Source organism: Myzus persicae, unplaced genomic scaffold (genome assembly GCF_001856785.1).
Source record: "Myzus persicae strain clone G006 unplaced genomic scaffold, MPER_G0061.0, whole genome shotgun sequence".
Classification (NCBI taxonomy): domain Eukaryota; kingdom Metazoa; phylum Arthropoda; class Insecta; order Hemiptera; family Aphididae; genus Myzus; species Myzus persicae.
The window spans coordinates 177,247-196,459 of record NW_019103994.1 but is presented as its reverse complement, the minus strand read 5'-3'; the positions used below and the strand labels follow the sequence as shown (position 1 = coordinate 196,459).

The 19,213-nt window shown below is 29.1% G+C and overlaps 2 protein-coding genes across 5 annotated transcripts in view; one reads left to right on the top strand and one right to left on the bottom strand.

Annotated features, from left to right (window-relative positions):
• The first annotated feature begins 6,606 nt into the window (after positions 1–6,606).
• On the top strand, positions 6,607–9,108 carry LOC111037386 (TAR DNA-binding protein 43-like). Its single transcript, XM_022319927.1, has 2 exons — positions 6,607–6,902; positions 7,233–9,108. The coding sequence occupies exon 2, from the start codon at positions 7,235–7,237 to the stop codon at positions 8,330–8,332; it is 1,098 nt and encodes a 365-aa protein (XP_022175619.1). The 5' UTR covers positions 6,607–6,902; positions 7,233–7,234; the 3' UTR covers positions 8,333–9,108.
• Positions 9,109–10,797: 1,689 nt separating this feature from the next.
• The window catches only part of LOC111037385 (liprin-alpha-1), a 23,667-nt gene continuing 15,251 nt past the window's right edge, over positions 10,798–19,213 (bottom strand). For 2 of the 4 annotated variants that reach the window (XM_022319924.1, XM_022319922.1), the window contains 17 exons: positions 18,356–18,463; positions 18,117–18,278; positions 17,931–18,050; positions 17,731–17,868; positions 16,039–16,195; positions 15,834–15,955; positions 15,659–15,771; positions 15,464–15,599; positions 14,503–14,895; positions 13,782–13,921; positions 13,628–13,693; positions 12,973–13,219; positions 12,746–12,900; positions 12,219–12,680; positions 11,925–12,081; positions 11,731–11,847; positions 10,798–11,659 (listed from right to left, as the gene is read on the bottom strand). In XM_022319924.1, coding sequence (XP_022175616.1) covers positions 11,564–11,659; positions 11,731–11,847; positions 11,925–12,081; positions 12,219–12,680; positions 12,746–12,900; positions 12,973–13,219; positions 13,628–13,693; positions 13,782–13,921; positions 14,503–14,895; positions 15,464–15,599; positions 15,659–15,771; positions 15,834–15,955; positions 16,039–16,195; positions 17,731–17,868; positions 17,931–18,050; positions 18,117–18,278; positions 18,356–18,463 — 2,889 coding nt within the window. In that variant the 3' untranslated portion in view covers positions 10,798–11,563. The remainder of the gene's footprint in view (positions 11,660–11,730; positions 11,848–11,924; positions 12,082–12,218; positions 12,681–12,745; positions 12,901–12,972; positions 13,220–13,627; positions 13,694–13,781; positions 13,922–14,502; positions 14,896–15,463; positions 15,600–15,658; positions 15,772–15,833; positions 15,956–16,038; positions 16,196–17,730; positions 17,869–17,930; positions 18,051–18,116; positions 18,279–18,355; positions 18,464–19,213) is intronic. The other 2 variants (XM_022319925.1, XM_022319926.1) reach the window with 2 other exon arrangements.

Here is a 19,213-nt window from a genome sequence, read left to right as displayed (position 1 = left end):
CTAACTGAAATTTTAGATCGATTGCGTCTTTGCGACTACTTTGACAATCGCCACGGATTGCATTGTAATTTATACTACGTCAACATCATAAAACCATAGATATTACAAATTTCTATATGAAGGAGGTCCGTGTTTGAGATTAGATCATTAAGATAATGAAATGACTAATGTGAGGTTAACAATAACCAAAATAGTTTATAATTTTAAAATTTAAATTACTACAATATATAAAGTACCTATTATTTTAATAATGAAAAAAGGTGGTTTTTAAATATTCAATGCACAAGTATATTTTTTTATGAGTTATTAAATAAAAATCTTATTGTAAATAAATGTGATTACTACTTTTTAGATTTAACATAAATGTATTCATTACAAAATGCATCACATTTACCGTACATCGACTGTACCAACTATAGTTGGTAAGATTCCAAGTTAAATCTTTTTTCTAAATACTGTCGAGCACGAAATTAATATTTAATATTTTTTGTATTAATTTTGAGTGCATTGGTTATGTATATTTTAAGATATTTGAGAATATTTAAAATTTCCTTATTTAATTTCCGATAGATATTCAATAATCACCAGAGCGACTTTCCCAGCTTTATAAGATAATTTGATGTTTGATGTACGACGGCGTCACTTTAATTCGCGGTTCGACCACAAGCAGACGGTATAGTAATATTCATATATTTCTCAACATTTATATAAACTAAAAATAAAAATTGTTGAATTTTGCGGGACATACGAACTACCGTGTATTGTAGTGCTGTAGTATGACTAGTAAGTACAACACTATTTATATCTATATTTAATTGTATAAATATGTTATTATTCTGCGACTTGGATATGCCGTCGTCGTTTGTGCTATAAGCGTATTTGTTTTGTGTTGCGCACTCGGGAACAAAAAATATGCCCCTACTTTACCCGGGTAGCAAATTGTCTGTGACAATATATTTTAATTTTGAGACCAAAAAGAAGTAAGCCCCAAAAGAATAGGTAATCAGACTTACGTATGCTCTTCGTATATCGACTGTTCGGGGATTATATAGCTGCAAAGTGCAAGGACATATCTGGAGTGCAGACGCCATATCGAGGAACTTCTTTCTTCATCTAAATCCGAACTGAAAAAATTACTTGAGTAGAATGAAATATGTGAGCAAATGTTTATTGTTGCCTTACACATTTCTCTTTTGTTCAATGAAATTATTAGAATTGTGAATCGTCTCCGATGAGTGACGACGATCGGCTTTTGCCATAGATAATAGATATAATATAATATGTTGTTATCAGTTTTCGAGTTTTTGAATTCTTTGGATGACACGATACATTTTTTATTTCAGATTCCGAAACATAATATTAGTAGGAGTGTTTAAATCTAAATAATTCAGAACACAGAACTCTGCGTATAGGCCATTTAGATACACTACTGTCGCGAGTCCATTTTTTTGTCCGGCATCTCACAATATTGTTTTTTGTCTTAACGGTTAAACTATAACTTAATATAAAACTCTAGAAGTTTCGAGACATGAAAAAAATTCAAAATTAGGCTTTGAAATTTACAGAAGTAATAAAAAATGGATACTTTAATCGTGAATATAATATTCTCTTTGGGCTCGGCATTAATATGTTATCAAACAATATTATTTAGCAGTATTTGCTAAAAAATTGTGTGATTATATTATACTACTACAGTACTACACTATAGTGTAATAAATAATGTAATATATATACAGCCGTGTAGGTATCTAACTAAGGCTATCACATAAATTTAAGTGACGGGGGAAAAAACCTTATGATCAAGGTTCGGGACTTGTAGCATTTGCATACTTTTTTTATTTATTGTAAAATGTAGCAGAGTGCGAAATAAATTCATACCAAATCCAAAATTTGAATGTGTATATTTTGCATACTTCATGCATTTTGCCGGAAACCGATTTTTTTTACGTTATTGTGCTTAATTTGCATATTTTAGAAAATTTTTCGAAATTTCAACTTCACAAATTTCACCTGATCTAAAAAAGAAAATATTAATGCAGCTTACTCGCAGTCTTATGTATCTTTTGCTATATACAACTCACAACTCCTTAAATAAGTTTCGTGGTTTGAAAGTGTGCCATCCGCTGTTGAAAAACGACTGTGTTTCAACTGTGCTACGTCAACAAAAACTATACCAAGTCCATCAATAATTTTAAAATCATCATTCAGCAATCTCAATGATATGGAGTTTAGTTTGAAAGAATACAGTGAAGTAAAAAAACTAAATACACAGAACTAAACTGTTTGGGATTTTTAAATGTAACGAGAATTTTAGTAAATCATTTATTTATTGAAACAGATTAAATTACTGAATATCAAGAGTACTCATTGGCTGACTTGCAGTGTAGTCTGACAATTGACAATAACAGATATTGTATAAAATTATTTCAAAATAATATATTATTTAATTAATTGTTTTAAATAATTTTTAGATTTATATTATCCGGAGCAGTTTTTTATGGACATGATCATTATATAGCGTATGTAAGCCGTGTAAATAGATGGGAAGTGCACAAAGATTCGGCAAAAAAAATTAAAAGTACTCCTAGCTCAACAAAAATATAATCACATGTAATTTTATATGTGAAAGAGTAAAAAAAAAAAGACATGTACATTGGTACAAAAGTCAACAGCAATAAGAGATGTCTTTTTTTAATTAAACAAAAAGACAAAAAGGTTATATTTTATTATTTTTAAATTTATATTAAGCGTTTGTTACAAGATAAATAAAAGTAATAAGAATCAATAATTAATTAAATCAATTTTTTTTTTCAATTTTCTTTTTACCAGTTATTCTATTATAGTGACATGACTCCAGGATCCGACACCAAAATGAGAAAAAGTCCCAAATGATTGAAACAGTCTGGTAGCGAAAAATGGTTTTGATGTATCGACCTGACGTTTTGTAATAAATGACGAGAACCATGAACTACGATTTCAATTTTTAATAATTAAAAATTAATAAAGTAAATTTAAAATGAAGAAAATTTGAAGTTCTGAAAAACATAATCTATTTATTTGCAAAACAAAATAAAAATTGTTATTAATTAATGTGAGCTCTTATTTGATAACCACGAGCTTATAATATTCAATAACCCATGTTATGTTCCTACAAATATAGAGTAAAAAGAATTAATAAATACATTTAAAAAAATAAATTATTAATTTATGTTTATTGTAATATTACCATGTATTAAGACTATAAGGGTATGAAACAATTATTCTATATTAAACTTACATTAAATAGTAGCCCGATATATTCTGTAAAATACTTCTGTAAGCGGTATATTTCAATTGTGTATTACATAATATAATTTTAAAATAGACTATAAACTATGCCTACGTATATACACCAATGATTGGTATAATTTTTGGACTCGGAATTATAAATAAGTTAGCGGCTATGTGCAAAATGTTAGCAGCATATTTCAATTCGAAGCTCAAAAGGGGGTGTAGCGTGAAGTCACCCCCATCTTATATTTTTCATACCGTGAGGGTAATTTATTTGCAAAACGATAACATAACTTAATCTATTTAATAATCTATTCATATGGCCGTCGATGAACTTTTCTGTAACTATTTCACATAACATAGTTGCAGAATTATTTATACTGCATGAAACCCAGAAAAATTATGCTGATTTAAAATGTATATGACATCTTAGTTATTTATTAACAAGATTATGAAATTAAAATGTACCAATATGTTATTGATATTTTAGAAAAAAAGAGAATTATTAATTTATTTTCTTTTATTTATGTGAAGTGTGTTAATATGTATTTTAAAATTTTAATTTATCAAGTATTGTAGGTTTAGGTGCAGGGGGGTGTGGGTGGCTCTCCCCCCCCCCCCCACCACCACAACTCTGTGATGCATTCACAGATTTAGCACCCTGCGTTTTAAAGGTCTAGTTGCGCCATTGCATATAGATAACTAACTAACGCTCTGCTGTTCAGTAGTTGTCAAGCATGTCGTTGTAATGGATATGTTATAATTTAATTCAATGATAAATCATTGTGTAAAATAAACGAATTTTTTTTTTAAACACATCATTGTAAAATCAATACATTATTTCGCTATGCTCCGCTCAGAATCTAACATCTAATTATTTAGAATTTGTTATTAACTTACCTCAATGTCACCAATAATTTCTCTTCTGGAATGATACTTTTTCTGAAATTAGTATCAGGTTTTCGAATTTCATCGTTAAGTATTTCTAGAATATAATTAAACGTGTGGGTACTCGTTCATGTAAAATTTCTAAATTTACATTCGTCATTTCGGAATTCATGAATAAAACATTTAATTGTATTATTTTCAGTTCGTTTCAAGTTCAAAGGGTGAACCCAAAGTTTTTTTTTATTTTCTTCCTGTTTTCAATTTCTCTTAAAAGAAACCATAAAATAGGAATAGCTAGGAAGCTAGCGACTACTTGATATATTTTTATTTGACTATGTTTTATCTAGTGAGCGACAACAATGCTTTATTATGACTAAAGCAAAATGACTAAATATGACTTACATTTCTTCGGTCAATCTTGCTTTACCAGTGTGAGGTCACCCTTACACGGCGTATAGTATAGGCAAAATAGGTACGTTTTAAACTTGTTGAAATGAAGACGGAGCGCTTGGGTTGTTGCCGTGGTAATAAATATTAAATTTAAGTCTAAAAAGTACATCATCGCGTAAACATCGACTCTTCCGGGGAACTCTAGCTGAACCTGCCGAACAAACAGAAATCTTAATCCGTTCACGTCTTTTCAAATTGAAACTTGAAAGTATGGAGATATTGTATGGAAATAATCTGAACGTAAAGAAATATGTGAGTACATGTTTTATTACATACAGCTAGATACTGCTAACTGGTTCGACTATTGGTGTAAAATTTGTTCATTGAAATTATTACAATTGTCTTCAATGAATTTCTATATACGTCAGATATTATATAATATGATAAACCCATAGACCTTGTAATCATTTGTTTATTTATATAGCTTCATTACACTTAGTATAAATAATAATATACGATATTGTGTTTTCAAAGAATAATGAAACCCACGGACAGGGCTTTAAATTTAAATGTCACATAATATCAATGTTTTTTTCTTCTGATTTAAATTTAAAATGATATACCTATTAAATATTTATACATACCTATTATAATTGTATGATTTTTATATTTTGTACAGTATTGATTGAGTTGTATTATGATTTTTGATTAGACTTTGAACATCATTTTCTTTTTTTAGATGTCACAAACATACCTATTTAATTTATCATGGACGTGTGCTTTTGAAAAGAATTACCCTTTGAAAAATATCCACTTATAAGAGATTTTGCATTAAAAATGTCATCTATGATTGATCAAACTATCAAAGTTAATCCTGAAGATCGAAGATGTGAAAGATGATTCAAAATGATTCCGAATTCCACAAGATTTCAAGGAAATTGAATCGAGTTTTATAAAATTATTTATTTAATCTGTTGGTTTAACTTATAGCCTCTAAAAAATATAATATATTTAATTTAAATGTACAGCATTTAAATTTTTAAAGTCGAACAATAATACAAAATAATATAACCGACTTCAAATTAATAATTATTGCCTATTGCAAATTGCAATAGGTGATGTGATTTTACTCTAATGTTGCTCAAAAATAGTAAAAATGATCTGACTCGAATGCGTTTCCTCTATGTCACGCGGCCAGATCTAAGCGTGTGAGAATAACAAAACAGATAATGGCTCTTAACCACTTAAAATTTTGTCCAATGTAGAGATTGATATTAGAGTTTAATTTTAGGTTTAATTAGAGTTATTTGAAGGTAGTAAATGACAGATTTTTACTAAAAATCTATAATCCCACTCTTCTAAATCAAATTCTTAACTATTCCACTTGTTTCAGGTGTCCATAACATTTTAAAATGCTATGCCAGAGTTAAATATCTGATTACTACATAGACCTTATACCTACTACTGGATAAGAACTGTCTATAACAATTATAGCATAGTCATCTCGCAGTAGGCTATCTTTAAGAAGAAAAAAATAATCTATATATCTTCAAAACTTACCTTGCTACCCCGCATTGAGTAATCAAAAAGCACCCTCTGCGTTGTGACGCTTTCCATATACTCATTGCTTGTCTACTGTCTAGTAGTACCTATAATAACTGGAGTCTAGTGGATTACTGTTTCAAATCCAGAGCCAAAAACATAATTCATTTCGATAATAGTTTATAATAGTTTGTTTAAGTGACTTTTTGTCGATATAAAAAAGGTAACATTATCGTAATACACGTTTGGTAGTGTGGTGCGATGGTATTTTGTCGGATTATGATGATCGTGTTCTTTCGAATGACCTTTTGTCGTTATCGCGTGGCTTTATGTCGTGTGGTTACTTTTCTGGTATCTTTTTGGTGTGTCACCATTTTTATTTACCGTTTGGTCATGTTGGGTATATGGGTTTACGGCAAACGCGTCCACCGTTATCATTTTTGGTTGCCACCACCGTATTGCATATGGCTGCCGGCTTTTGTGATAGCGCCTGACGAGAAACATCGTCCGCACTCCGCATAACTGCATAAGGCTGTGGGTTTTTTGGTTTTTGAGTCATAACAACATTATTCTTGTTTTTCCAATCTTGTTAAAGGCTCACTGAAAATTACTAAATAAATTGAACTGTAACCGATCTTCAACATTTGAATAATTCTTTAATTGGTAATTTGGTTTTCAATAATTTCATAAATAATTGATCGGAGATTATAGTTTTGGATACGCCGTTCGATCAGTTGAGTGTATCGTTTTTTACACTTTAGATCCATAAGAATCATAATATATTCGATACTAATATATTTGCACATATTTTGGTAAGTGATTCAAAATAATTATTGATTTAAAAACTTTAATAACGCCAAACACGAGCCTATTAAATAGCTCGATTTTTTTTTTTGATTAGGTGGATATATATATTATAATATATTACAGTTATATAGTTATCGATTTACTTCCCTTCCCAAATATTAAAGTTAGTTCGGTTATCAAAAATTAATTTATCACATAGGTACCTGTATTTTTTTTTTTTGAAAAATGCCTTATTAAAAAAATATTTTTAGATATAACTATTTTTCTTTGAAAAAGTAATTTTGAAATTTTAAAAAAACACTAAAAAAGATTATCTATTTTGTTTTTTTACTTAGACATGTATGTGCAAGTATCAGCAAGTGAAAACAGTGATCCCATTGACATGCCTACGGAAGGCGACAACAGTCTTCTATTATCTACTTTAGAAGCACAATATCCTGGAGTAATTGGTTTGAAGTATCGTGTTAACAATAGGTTGCGTATAGTACGTCTCAATGAAGGAAAGTTGTACCCTCCCGAAGATGGCTGGTTAGATCGTATGTATATGTGTAATTTTAGAAATACACCCACAGAAAAACGTAAGCACAGTGAAATTGATGATTGTAATAAGGCAGAAGATGATAACAGTGTTTCTGATATGGATTTGGTTGTGCTGGGTTTACCGTGGAAGGTAACTGAAGAGGATTTGAAAAAATATTTCACCAAATTTGGTCAAGTAGAATATACTCAAATTAAGACTGATCTTAATGGTAAATCAAAAGGGTACGGATTTGTCAGGTTTAAGCATAAGAAATCTCAAGTCCGTGTTATGCTAGAACGACATAACATTGAAGGTCGATGGTGTGATGTACGTATACCAAATAGTAAGGACAAACATGTAAATAAAGTTCCGCGTAAAGTATTTATAGGTCAAGTGTCTGAAGACGTGGATGAAGACGCATTAAAAAATTATTTTATCAAATTTGGAGAAATATCAGATTTATTTTTACCTAGACCACATAGAGGTTTTGCATTTGTGACATTTACTGACCCTTTATCAGCTCAAAAAGTTATTGGAAAAGATCATAAAGTTGGTGATTGTAGTGTGGTGTGTACAGAAGCTATACCAAAAAAAGAAATGGCTCCCAAATGGAATGATTACGATAGTAGAGACAGAGTTAAGGATAGGAGAAGAGAACGATCGCCCAATCAGCCACAAGCCTGGTCCCAAGATAACATTTGGGACTATGATCAGGAATACTATGACCGGATGTATAGTCGAGGAAGTGGGCATCAATCGGTCAATAATGGTTATTCAAATGATAAGAATTTAAATTCAGATATGGTAGCAGCTGCAGTAAACAAAGCAGTGATGGGGGTGATTGGAAATTTAAAAGGACAGGGTAATCAAGGTGATAAATTGCCAGGAACAGATGATTGGTGGATGAGGAGATGAATAAGTTATTGAGGCCAATTCTTTGATAAATGTTTATAAATAAATGTCCATCAAACTAGTATTGATATTATAGAACAGATTTTGACTACCCAAAATGAATGGGGAAAAAATCGATAAATACAGCTATTCAATTATTATTAAATTAAAAGTTAATACACCAGTCATTGACTATCACTTGCAAGTTCCTCGATAATATTCTTACTATAGGTACAAAACAAACTGTATCCAAATAAATTTTGTTTTAATATGTTTTATAGATAATTCGTGCATCCATTTAAACTGTTGACAATTCTATATTTGTATGAACACATTTTTTTTAAATATCTTCAAACTGAAATTTAACGTAACCATTACATCACAAATTATTACTCTTATTTAATTTAGTAAGGAAAAAAGAAAGAAAAAAATTATTGTTCTATTATATTATCTTAACTGTTGTCATCTTTTAATAGATTTTCATATATTGCCCGTATGCAAAAATTAAACAAACAAATTTTTTGAATAATTTTTTTTCTTACCAATGTAGAAAGAGTTATATTATAGAATTTGTGTTTAGAAATTATAAAATATTTATTTTATTTTTGTTTCTTCTACATAATTGCATTTATTTTCCCATTACAATAAGTACCTTTTTATGTGTCTTTTTGAATTAAATTATATTTTCGTAAACACCACAATAAAGTATATACACACTGTTTTTAAATTAAAGAGTTAAGTATATGTGTGATTCACCCTAATACTTATAATATATAAAAATAAAAATGTTTCATGTAATATTTTTTTTTTTAAATATTCTTTATCAATTTTTCCAATTTATATAAATGTCTCATATATATTATAGTTTTTTAAAGAAAAAAAATATATATTAATTATTTGTTTGCAATTTGTACTCTTAATAAAAAATTGTTTCTACAACCAAGTCTTTAATTATATAAGAGGTCTCGAAACCCTCATGATATTGTATTTTCTCAGTCTTATATACACATAAAATTCAACAAAACAAATTTTGTTGTTAGCTTTAATGCTGTTGAGTGAGTTATTTTATGTGTTTGTTGGTTTTTTATGATATTTTTTTTTTTGAGAGTCACGAATAAAAGATTTGTAATATTTTATGGTCGTTTCTTAATAAAAATAAAAATATAAAAATTGTTATCTTTGAGTCTGATAATAGGTCAATTCAATGTAGTAAGTGAACTACACAAAATTGGTTTTGCTGAAAATAAATTTGCTATATTATAAGCTAGTAAGAGGGAAACAACCTTAGATCATGTCATGCCCGTTTATACCTGTGATTTGATGTCAAAATGACTAAAAACCTTGGTTATTACTGCACTTGTGTGGGCAACTGATAACTCAATCAGAATAACCAAACTGAATTAAGTACAAACAGCCTGACTTATAGGTTTGTTCATAAATTCATTATTTACGGCATCAAGAATTAGCCTAGATTAGCTATATTCATGGTACATGATCTAAGAAGGCAACACGTAATACATGGTGTGACTTTCAAGAGAAAGTGAAATTTAAGAAAATATAATATAACTTAATTGTGGGTAAACTACAGCCTGCTACTGCGTATGAATGCATTTTTCGCATGTTGAACATTTTTGTTTTTACTATTTCGCCCTCTGTTAAAAAAGTTTTACCATTCCTAAGATACTAGTACCCAAGTTGTAATTGAAATATATGTTTTGGTTTCGATTGCCGAACGTATAGTATTTAATGTCCACTCATTAACCAGAGTCACAGCGATTGTCACTAGTGCATGTTTATAGAACACAACACAATTATGATACACTCATTATTTATATAAAACCAAGTTATGAAACATAATGCATGTTATGTTACTTTTATGAAATGAGGATGTATTTAAAAAAGAAATTTATATTTTCATAACATAACACAAATGTTCAGACAATAACTATTAGTTCAGTTTATTTAATGAGCTGCGCGCACACCATATTATTCAAATGATCATTAATAGCATTTAAGAAATCTAATGGATATCATTTAAAAATAAAATTATTCAACTGATAGTAAGGTTGGCAAATAATTTGTCAACTTTGTGTAATCAATTTAAACTCAATTAACATTATAAACAACACTAGGTTAAAAATTCAATAACTTTTATTTAGTTCAGACAACATGGCCTAAATGTCAGTTTCAATATACAATAACAAACTGGTGAATCTATAGGAATAAATTATTATGTACCGATAAAACTTATTTTTTTTTATTATAAACAGTTCATACAGTGTATAATAATAATAATAATAATAATAATAATAATAATAATAATTATGTATACCATTATAATATATATATATTATATGTATATTTTATATAAATAGTAGGTACATATATATAATATAATTTATATAATAAATATATATACAATAATATATATTTAAAACATTACTTACTACAACAGGATAGGATGATAATTTAAAATACATGAACAACACTGGCCACTAACAAAAAAAAAAAGAAGGAAAATAATATGTTTAAAAAGAAAAACATTTAAATTGTAAACTTATACAGTTTACCTTAGGTATTTCAGTTTTAAAACAAACTGAACAAAAACAGCGAAAGAAGAGATAAATACATTTACGTTGTGCATCGCGGTTATATGTATGAGGTTTTGTCAGAACAATTTTTATACATATTTGTTCCACTAATTAGTACATCATGGTTATGTAAATATTTCTTAATGCTAATAGTATACACATGATACATTAAAACAATACTTTGGTACTTAATCCCACGGAAATTGTGCACATTCGGTCATTATTGTATCCTTCTCATCTAGGGGAACTATTACAGAAAACTAACTTTGATACATTTTTTTTTTAAATTTTTAAATAAATTTATACATACAACAAACGTTATCAAAAACGTATTAAAAAAAAAAAATTGTTTGAACGAATTTAAGTCAATGAATTAATGAATAAGTTAAATGGTAATTATTCCCATGAAGTTATTAACAATTTTTTTTAATTAACAACAATCAGAAAAAAAAACAATTGTTTCAAAAATTATTTTTGAACTTAAAAATGCCACTTAGAATATGAAAAGGATAAAATAAAATAAAAAAACAAAACGTTGCTTTTTAAAAATGCAATAACTATCCATGCCGCTAAGACAACTTGAAGGAGTGCTGATGCGGCACAGTTAAAACAGTCAATACCACCGGCGCCTCTCATTTTAATCTTGAGAAGCGGATGGGTAATATCAGGAGGCTCCAAGATCACTACAACTAGTGTCTAATCTTCGTTCTGTTGATATGGTCAATAGTTTATTGAACTCTGTATCTAACACTTGGCGAGCCTATTAACAATATTTGAAAAAAAATATTTGATCTTTTTTTTTATTCATCCATTAAAAAATTGTCAACATACTTGTGCGTTTTGTGGAGGTATTTGAAGTGCCATAGCAAGAGTGTTAGAATCAAAATTTTTGTCAAGCGCGATGATAGCACCATGTACACCAGATTCAATTAAATTGTTAACATATTCCTAAATTTTAAATTGTCAGTTTCACACATAGTTGATAGTTGTGATAGTTATTTTTCAGTTTCAATCAATATACAAACCTTCAAACCAATACTGGTAATCCATTTAATTACTCTTTCATTAGACCATACTAAAATGTCTACAGTTTCGTGTTCAGCAATACGGCGTCTTTCTTCTAGTTGACTTCGATCAAAGTTCACCCGTTTTAAGCATGTTATACCAAATTGTAAGCTTGTTCTAAATAACAGTATACAATAAATTAAAAATATATATTATACTGATGAAAATATACTTTATATTATATTTTATTTTCAACTTATGTTCTTTACCCTAGCGAGCGTTACTAACAATAAATAACAATTAAATAAACCTACCGATGGAAACCATCCAGCATCTTTAACTGTGATCTAAAATCACGTTTTGTCAGATGATCAAGCATTCTAGCGTCTACAAGACATTCCATGAATGTAGATCGATATTGTGGCAGTCCTAATGATGGTAACCAATAGTTTCCAACCCATTCATGATTCATATCACCAAAAGCTAAAGTTGAACGAAGAGATTTTGCCGGAGCTGATGGACTTGTCAAAGATACCATCTCCTGAATGGCTAATCTAAGCTTCAGACGATGCAATGGATTACTTATTCCAATCTCTCTTTGTATTTCAGTATCAGATAAAGCACTCATTATGGCTCCAGACTTAACATTAGCTCTGCAAGCTGCCACGTACCAGGCTGGCATTCCAACCCATAATTCTAACCAAGCCACAATAGTTGGCCCATTCCATAAGGCAAATGGAGTTCCAGCCTTCATTGCTTCTTCAAGTAATTCATGCCTACAAAACAGATAAAATAGACAAGTGACAACCATTAAATGGAACATAAAATTAACAATACTTACTTTTTCTTTTTTCTTCTGTCAAAATCACCTTTCTGACCTAAGCTTGCACTACATAAACTGGAAGTATCATCTCCAGCATAGGAACTAGCCAGTGACATATCAGAAGATGACATGTGACTCAACATACCACTCATTCCCTCTTTGCCCTTTCCCTGCTGTAAAAAAAATCAATTTAGGAAATATATACATATAAATGTAAATTGGATTACATTAAGTAGGTACAATACCTTTTCTTTTTTACTAAAGAATCGCCCAAGGGATGATTTTATTCCTTTTTTCTTTTGTGCCGCTGCAGACGCCGATGACGGCAATGTGTGATGGTATGATTGCATTTGAGAGACACTGAAAGCACTTGATATACTTGACAGACTCGTTCCAGTTTGACCCATCAATGTCGGACCATGATGCAAAGAATCTTGACTGCTGTGACGAGAGGACAACGGTGATGGAGGCGTAGAAAACCCACTGGCACCCCTATATTACAAACCCAAACCAACGGCTACTACAAATAACTAAAAAGCACTAAGGAGGGCATTTACAGCTTACATTTAATGATTTTGATATATATACAAGGAAATGATTTATCTATTCAATATGAACATCACATAAATTGATTGTAGCTCATTAAAAAAATAGTAACATTAATAATATTGTGATAGTAAGATTTATTTTCAAAATATAAATACTGTGTTTTTATTTGGCTTGCGTGCCTGTACATTAAAAAAAACTAACTCTTATATATAATAATAAAATATGGACTGAAAATATATGTACAATATATTATGATACATATGAAATGATATGCATGTTCTACATAGTTTTTAACCATATTTAAAATGTCTAATCAGTAAATAAGTGAATTTAAATTACTGCAATACATACCTTAATGATGAAGAGTTATAGTTTATCATGTTTAATGTTGATGGAACAGTATTGATGCCAGCACGCCTATAGCAAATGAAAAAAATTATATGTTAACTATATTATTCATTATTTTTTTATTTTTCAACTATTTAAAAAATGTAACAAAACTAACCTGCGCAGTTCTTCTTGACTGTGAGCTAAGGCTTGGGCAACTCGCTCTAATCTCATTGAACGCGCTGTTAATGGACTTGCTGCTCCATTATTATCTTGGGCTGATGAAATACCCAAGTCATCTTCTTCATTAAGTTGAAGCTAAAAATTAATATAAGTTTGTCGTTATTTTTACAATATACACATTACACAGGCTAAGTCTTTTATACACCAAGTATAGTATAAATCATAAATATTAGATGACTAAATTTAAATAATTAAAAACTAAAAGTAGGATCTGCATTGGCACTTGCCATCACCAGTCTTAGAGGGCATTACTAAATGGTCGTAGCATGCGATAAATAAAAAGTAACAGTAGACCAATAAGAATGCAGAGTTAGTCATGTTACCTTACAACATATCAGCAATAGAAGGGTAGACCACCCGAATTTTTCTATGATGATTTGAAAAATATCATAGCACAATAAATACTAAATCTTATACTTATTATACCAGTTTTATAATTTAGTAAAACTATTTTTAGCACTATTATCTAAATGTATACAAATTAATAATTTTGCCACAGAATACTCATTAAATGGAATGAAAATTCTTAAATAACTGAATATGATCTCTAATATTTAACAAAGATTATTACTAAAATTTAATAGTAAAACCAACCAAATTTAATTTATTTTAATTATTTGTGTATCATTTATATTGTGTAAAATTATTTTACTTACAGAATGATATTTATGTAAGTACTCTCTCTGAGGAGTCGACCGGCCACTAGCTGGAGGTGACTGCCGATCATAATTACGATTTCTGGATAATAGATTAACATGTTCCATGCTACCAACTCTAGATTCAAGCTCTTCAGCTCGAGCTTCTGTATTTTGCTTTTCAGCTTGAATTAGTCTTATCTCTGTATTGATTGCATCTAATTGTTCTTGTAACATCAGAGCTAATGTCTGAGCATCTGCTGCCGAAGGAGACAGTGGTTCACCTGTATCACAATACATGCCTGCCTCATCATCAAGATCATCATCCCCACCATCCATATCAACATCGCTAGAAGCATCAAATGCTTGCTGTACATTAGCTAAGACGTGGGCTTGTTGTAATTTTTCCCATTCCTATAAAAAAGGTACATATCAAAATATCTATGTTGGATAAATTATAGTATTCTATTGTGAATACAGTGAAACTTCTTTTTACAGACACTGCTTAATAGCAGAAGTTATTTTAGGAACAAACTATTCATATTCTACAAACTGAACCTAACCTAATTGAGAATGTACCGTACTTAGAGGTTTCACTGTATTAAATATATTAATATGATTAGTTCATAGCACGGCTATAGATAGTATAGTTGCCCTTCAACACATGATTCTCATACTTGAAAAGTTCCTACCTAAAGAAATCTCTATAATCAGTTTTAAACATCCAGAAATTGCAACACTGGCACTTATATGTCATTAAAATTGCAACTACAATTTACATTTGAATGGTAACTGCATTTATAGTTACTATAAAGTAATATAAGCTCTAGTACTAAAATTTCCAGCAGCCAATAGCGATTAATTTCTACGGCAGACACTTTTCAAGATTCATGGAGCAACCATACCATTTTTAATTGTGGTTCAGAGTTTAACAGTTAATGGCTATTAATACATACAATAAAAGTTACATGTACTTAAGTACCTTTGCATGGTTTGATTCCATTGGAGACATTCTAGATTTCATTGATCGACGTGATAATGAATGAGTATCAAAGTTTGAATGTTGACTAGAGCTTTGAACAAAACCCCCTTGATCAGGACCACCAGGAGACAAACTCCTAAAAATTTGTTTATTTAATGTATTTAACTGAAAAAATTTAGTTACTTATACACTAACCTTGTTAATGCATCAGTCTGTTGAATATTAAAAGCGATCTCTTGTTGGAGCATTTGCCTTTTAATATTATCAATTTCCATGCGTGCCTTTCCAAGTTCTTTTAATAATTCAGTCTAAAATTAATTTAAATATTTAACATTTATGGTTGTAATGACATTATATTTAACAAATAAACCTTTTCTGTTTGAATTTCTTCGACTAGTTTACGACACTTTTCTAGCTCTTGCGTCAGCATGTTTTTCTCTTCTAAAGCATGCATGCGCTCCTTCAAATGTACTTGAAGACGTTCATTAGATTCTAGAACAATTATACAAACATACAGTAATAAATAAATAATAAATTAAAAATTTCAAAAATCAAAAATTAATGTTTGTAATAACCTGATAATAATTTGTCAACAGTAGCTGACAGTCTTGTATTATGTTCTTCATTCATTTTTAGCCTTTGATTGACTCTCATTACTTCAGCGTTTTTCTCTTCTACCTGTGATTCTAACCTTTGAATACGATCTTCAGCTGTACCGTGCCTTTCTTGAGCCTAAATTAATTAGGTATTAATTTTATTAATTTATTTTAATATGTATTATGTAATGCATATAGCGCATAACAATAAAAATTAATAATATTCATACATTAAATTATTTAATTTTTTTACAATCCAAAATTATCTAAAAACAAATGCAAGTGGGTATTTTTTTTAAGATTTAGAATTAAATGAAAACTGAAATAATTCTTATTTATAAAAGTTTGAATTTATTAAACTTAAAAATGTATCTAAATTATATAAATATAGGATTTCAAATCCTTTTTACTTATTTGTATATTTAAAATTTATTTAAAATAAAAATCTGTCAATTACAGAAATATTGCGATAATATACTCTGTTCACCAAAATAATATGGGTGGTTGTGGCAGGGGTATACAAAGCATGTTTTGTGTGCATTCAAATTCTCTTGGCGATTAGAGTATAGAAGAAAAAGCATTTGTTTGTTTGAACACAGTAAATATATTTTATGGTTTACAGATAATTTGATTTGAACATTAAAAGATTATTCTATGCTGAAAAAGATAACTTTGTACTATAGAAAATGAATCAAAAGCTTTTATATTTTTTAGTGATTAAATTTTAGATTGCATTCGAGTATTTTGTTCTTTTATTCAAACAAAAATAGTGAAATATTATTCTGAAACTATGGATGAATTAGAATCTAATTTTGAATTAGCTATGAGCATTGATTTTATAATATACCGATACACAATTACATTGAGCTTAATGCAAACGAAAAGACCAAACACAGGGGTTATAAAGTAATAAGTAGCTTCCAATATTAACAATATGATTAGATATCTGTATATTATAAAATTAATGGTGTAACATTTGATATTTGTTGGAGCAGCAAAGTATAGATTAGTACACAAATACAGGTAGTATAATTCTACTTTTGAATACAGTAAAATTTCCTTATAGCAGATTATCACATAGTAACAATTGATTTTATCATTATAAAGGACTTTCTATTATAGGAAGACTAAAATATATGGGATATAGGTTACACGGGAATTTTGTTCTTTTCCTTTATAAGAAGGCTTTACTGTATTATAATCTGAAGAAGCTGTGAACACAAATATGGATCTCCATTTAAACAATTTAAAAATAAAAATCATACAATTATTAAAATATTTTGAAATATTATCATAATAGGTATATCTAAAAAATCACCCTTCTTATTTATAAATATATATCCAAAGGGTGTTTTCTATTGTTACCATATGTAAATAAATGATAAAACATAGTAGATCACCCTGTATATATGCACTCTAGTTTATATCTTAAAATATGCATTAAGTAAAGAATATGTTTAATTGTAAACATTGCAGGAAATCGTGCTTAAAGCTTAAATAGAAGAAGTAATAGGGAATCCAAGACTTAATAAAAATTGAATATATATTAAAAGTAAAATACTATGACTAAAGTCTAAACTAATAAATAATACGAGTTCGACAACAGGTTGGGTGAGAAAAACAAAAAGAATAAAATTGAGAAAAGTTTGATCTGTTGAACGAATCTCGTACCTGAGCCCTTACCTGGGTAAGGGCTTCCATTCGCTGTTTTAATTCTTGTTCTATCTCAGGCAGTGTTGCAAATTGTGCCAATTTTTGTTCACATAATTCTAACTTCTCATGTGTTGCACGTGTCTTTTCTTCTTGTAACTGAAAAAATGTATTAACAAAATTAAAAATTAAATTTATATTAATAAAAACATCACACATACTTTCAACTGAGCTTCCTTATGCCTAAGTTCTTGCTCTAATTTATCATTTAAATCATGCAAAGAGGTAGATTCGCGTTGTAAATTCATGTATTTTTTTTCCAAGGAACTCATCCGTTCTTCCTATAAAATTTAAAATGTATTGTTAAAATTAAATACTACAACATAGAAAATAATTGCTATGTATACTTGTTCTTCTTTAATTGAAATATTTTCTCTTAGTTCATGATGTAAATTGTTACTATTTTCTTGGGACTTGTGAAGTTCTCGTTGTGTTTTTGAAAGCGAATCCTCTAATTCAGAAACTCGACTTGATAATTCATTCATTTTCCATGTACCATACTCAGAATTCTAAGTCAACATTTTTTAAAAAATTATTTATTACATTTGTACATTAAACAATGGTTTTATTTTTTATTATGACAAACCTCTTGATCAATACTATTATTAACACAATTGTCCACATGTGTGTTGACTAGTTTTTCATCTTGTGCATACTTAGTAGTTTCATCAATGTGACCATTCAGTGTTCTATTCTGACATGCAAATCAATCACTTTACACAAATGCTTAAAAATACTCATGCTAGCATCTTATTTAACTCAAACTAATTTACCACAGTATAAAATACAATATACATATAAAATTACTGATTTATCAAATCAAAATCGATTTATAGTAAAACATGATCAAGTAAAAATTAACTAAAATACAATTTAACATTTTATCCTGTATTTTATTTTGTGGTAGGACATATCTATATAGTCACTTAAAAGTAAATAAACAAAAAAACTAGGAAAGTTGATATGCAGTACCTATTTTAGATTTTGAGTGCACTTCGTAGTCAATGAGTAGATCACTGCGATGGTTAAATTTTAATTCAATTGTATAAATCATTGAAAAGAAAAAACGATTCTGAGCAAGCAAGACGCATAAGCGCAATTTGAGAGGAACCGTGGGGGCTAAGCTGTTCAAATTTTATAGCAAAGGATTGAAAATTTAAAATAGAGTCATTTGTATGCAATGATATTATATTATTGAATTCAAATTTAACACCTTCCATTACAGTAACCCACTTGTAACCTACTGTACAGAAAAGCATCACCCATCACTTACCCGATTTTTAATTATCTTATTACCTAGTAATTACAAAATATGTGTGTCAAGTATATGAATTTTTCAGTTGAATTAAAGTAGTGGGAAAAGTGAAAAAGGTGATTAGAAATAAATTCTAAAAATATATTGTTGTAAATTGTATAGGTAATGTTTGTTTGGGGGGGGGGGGGG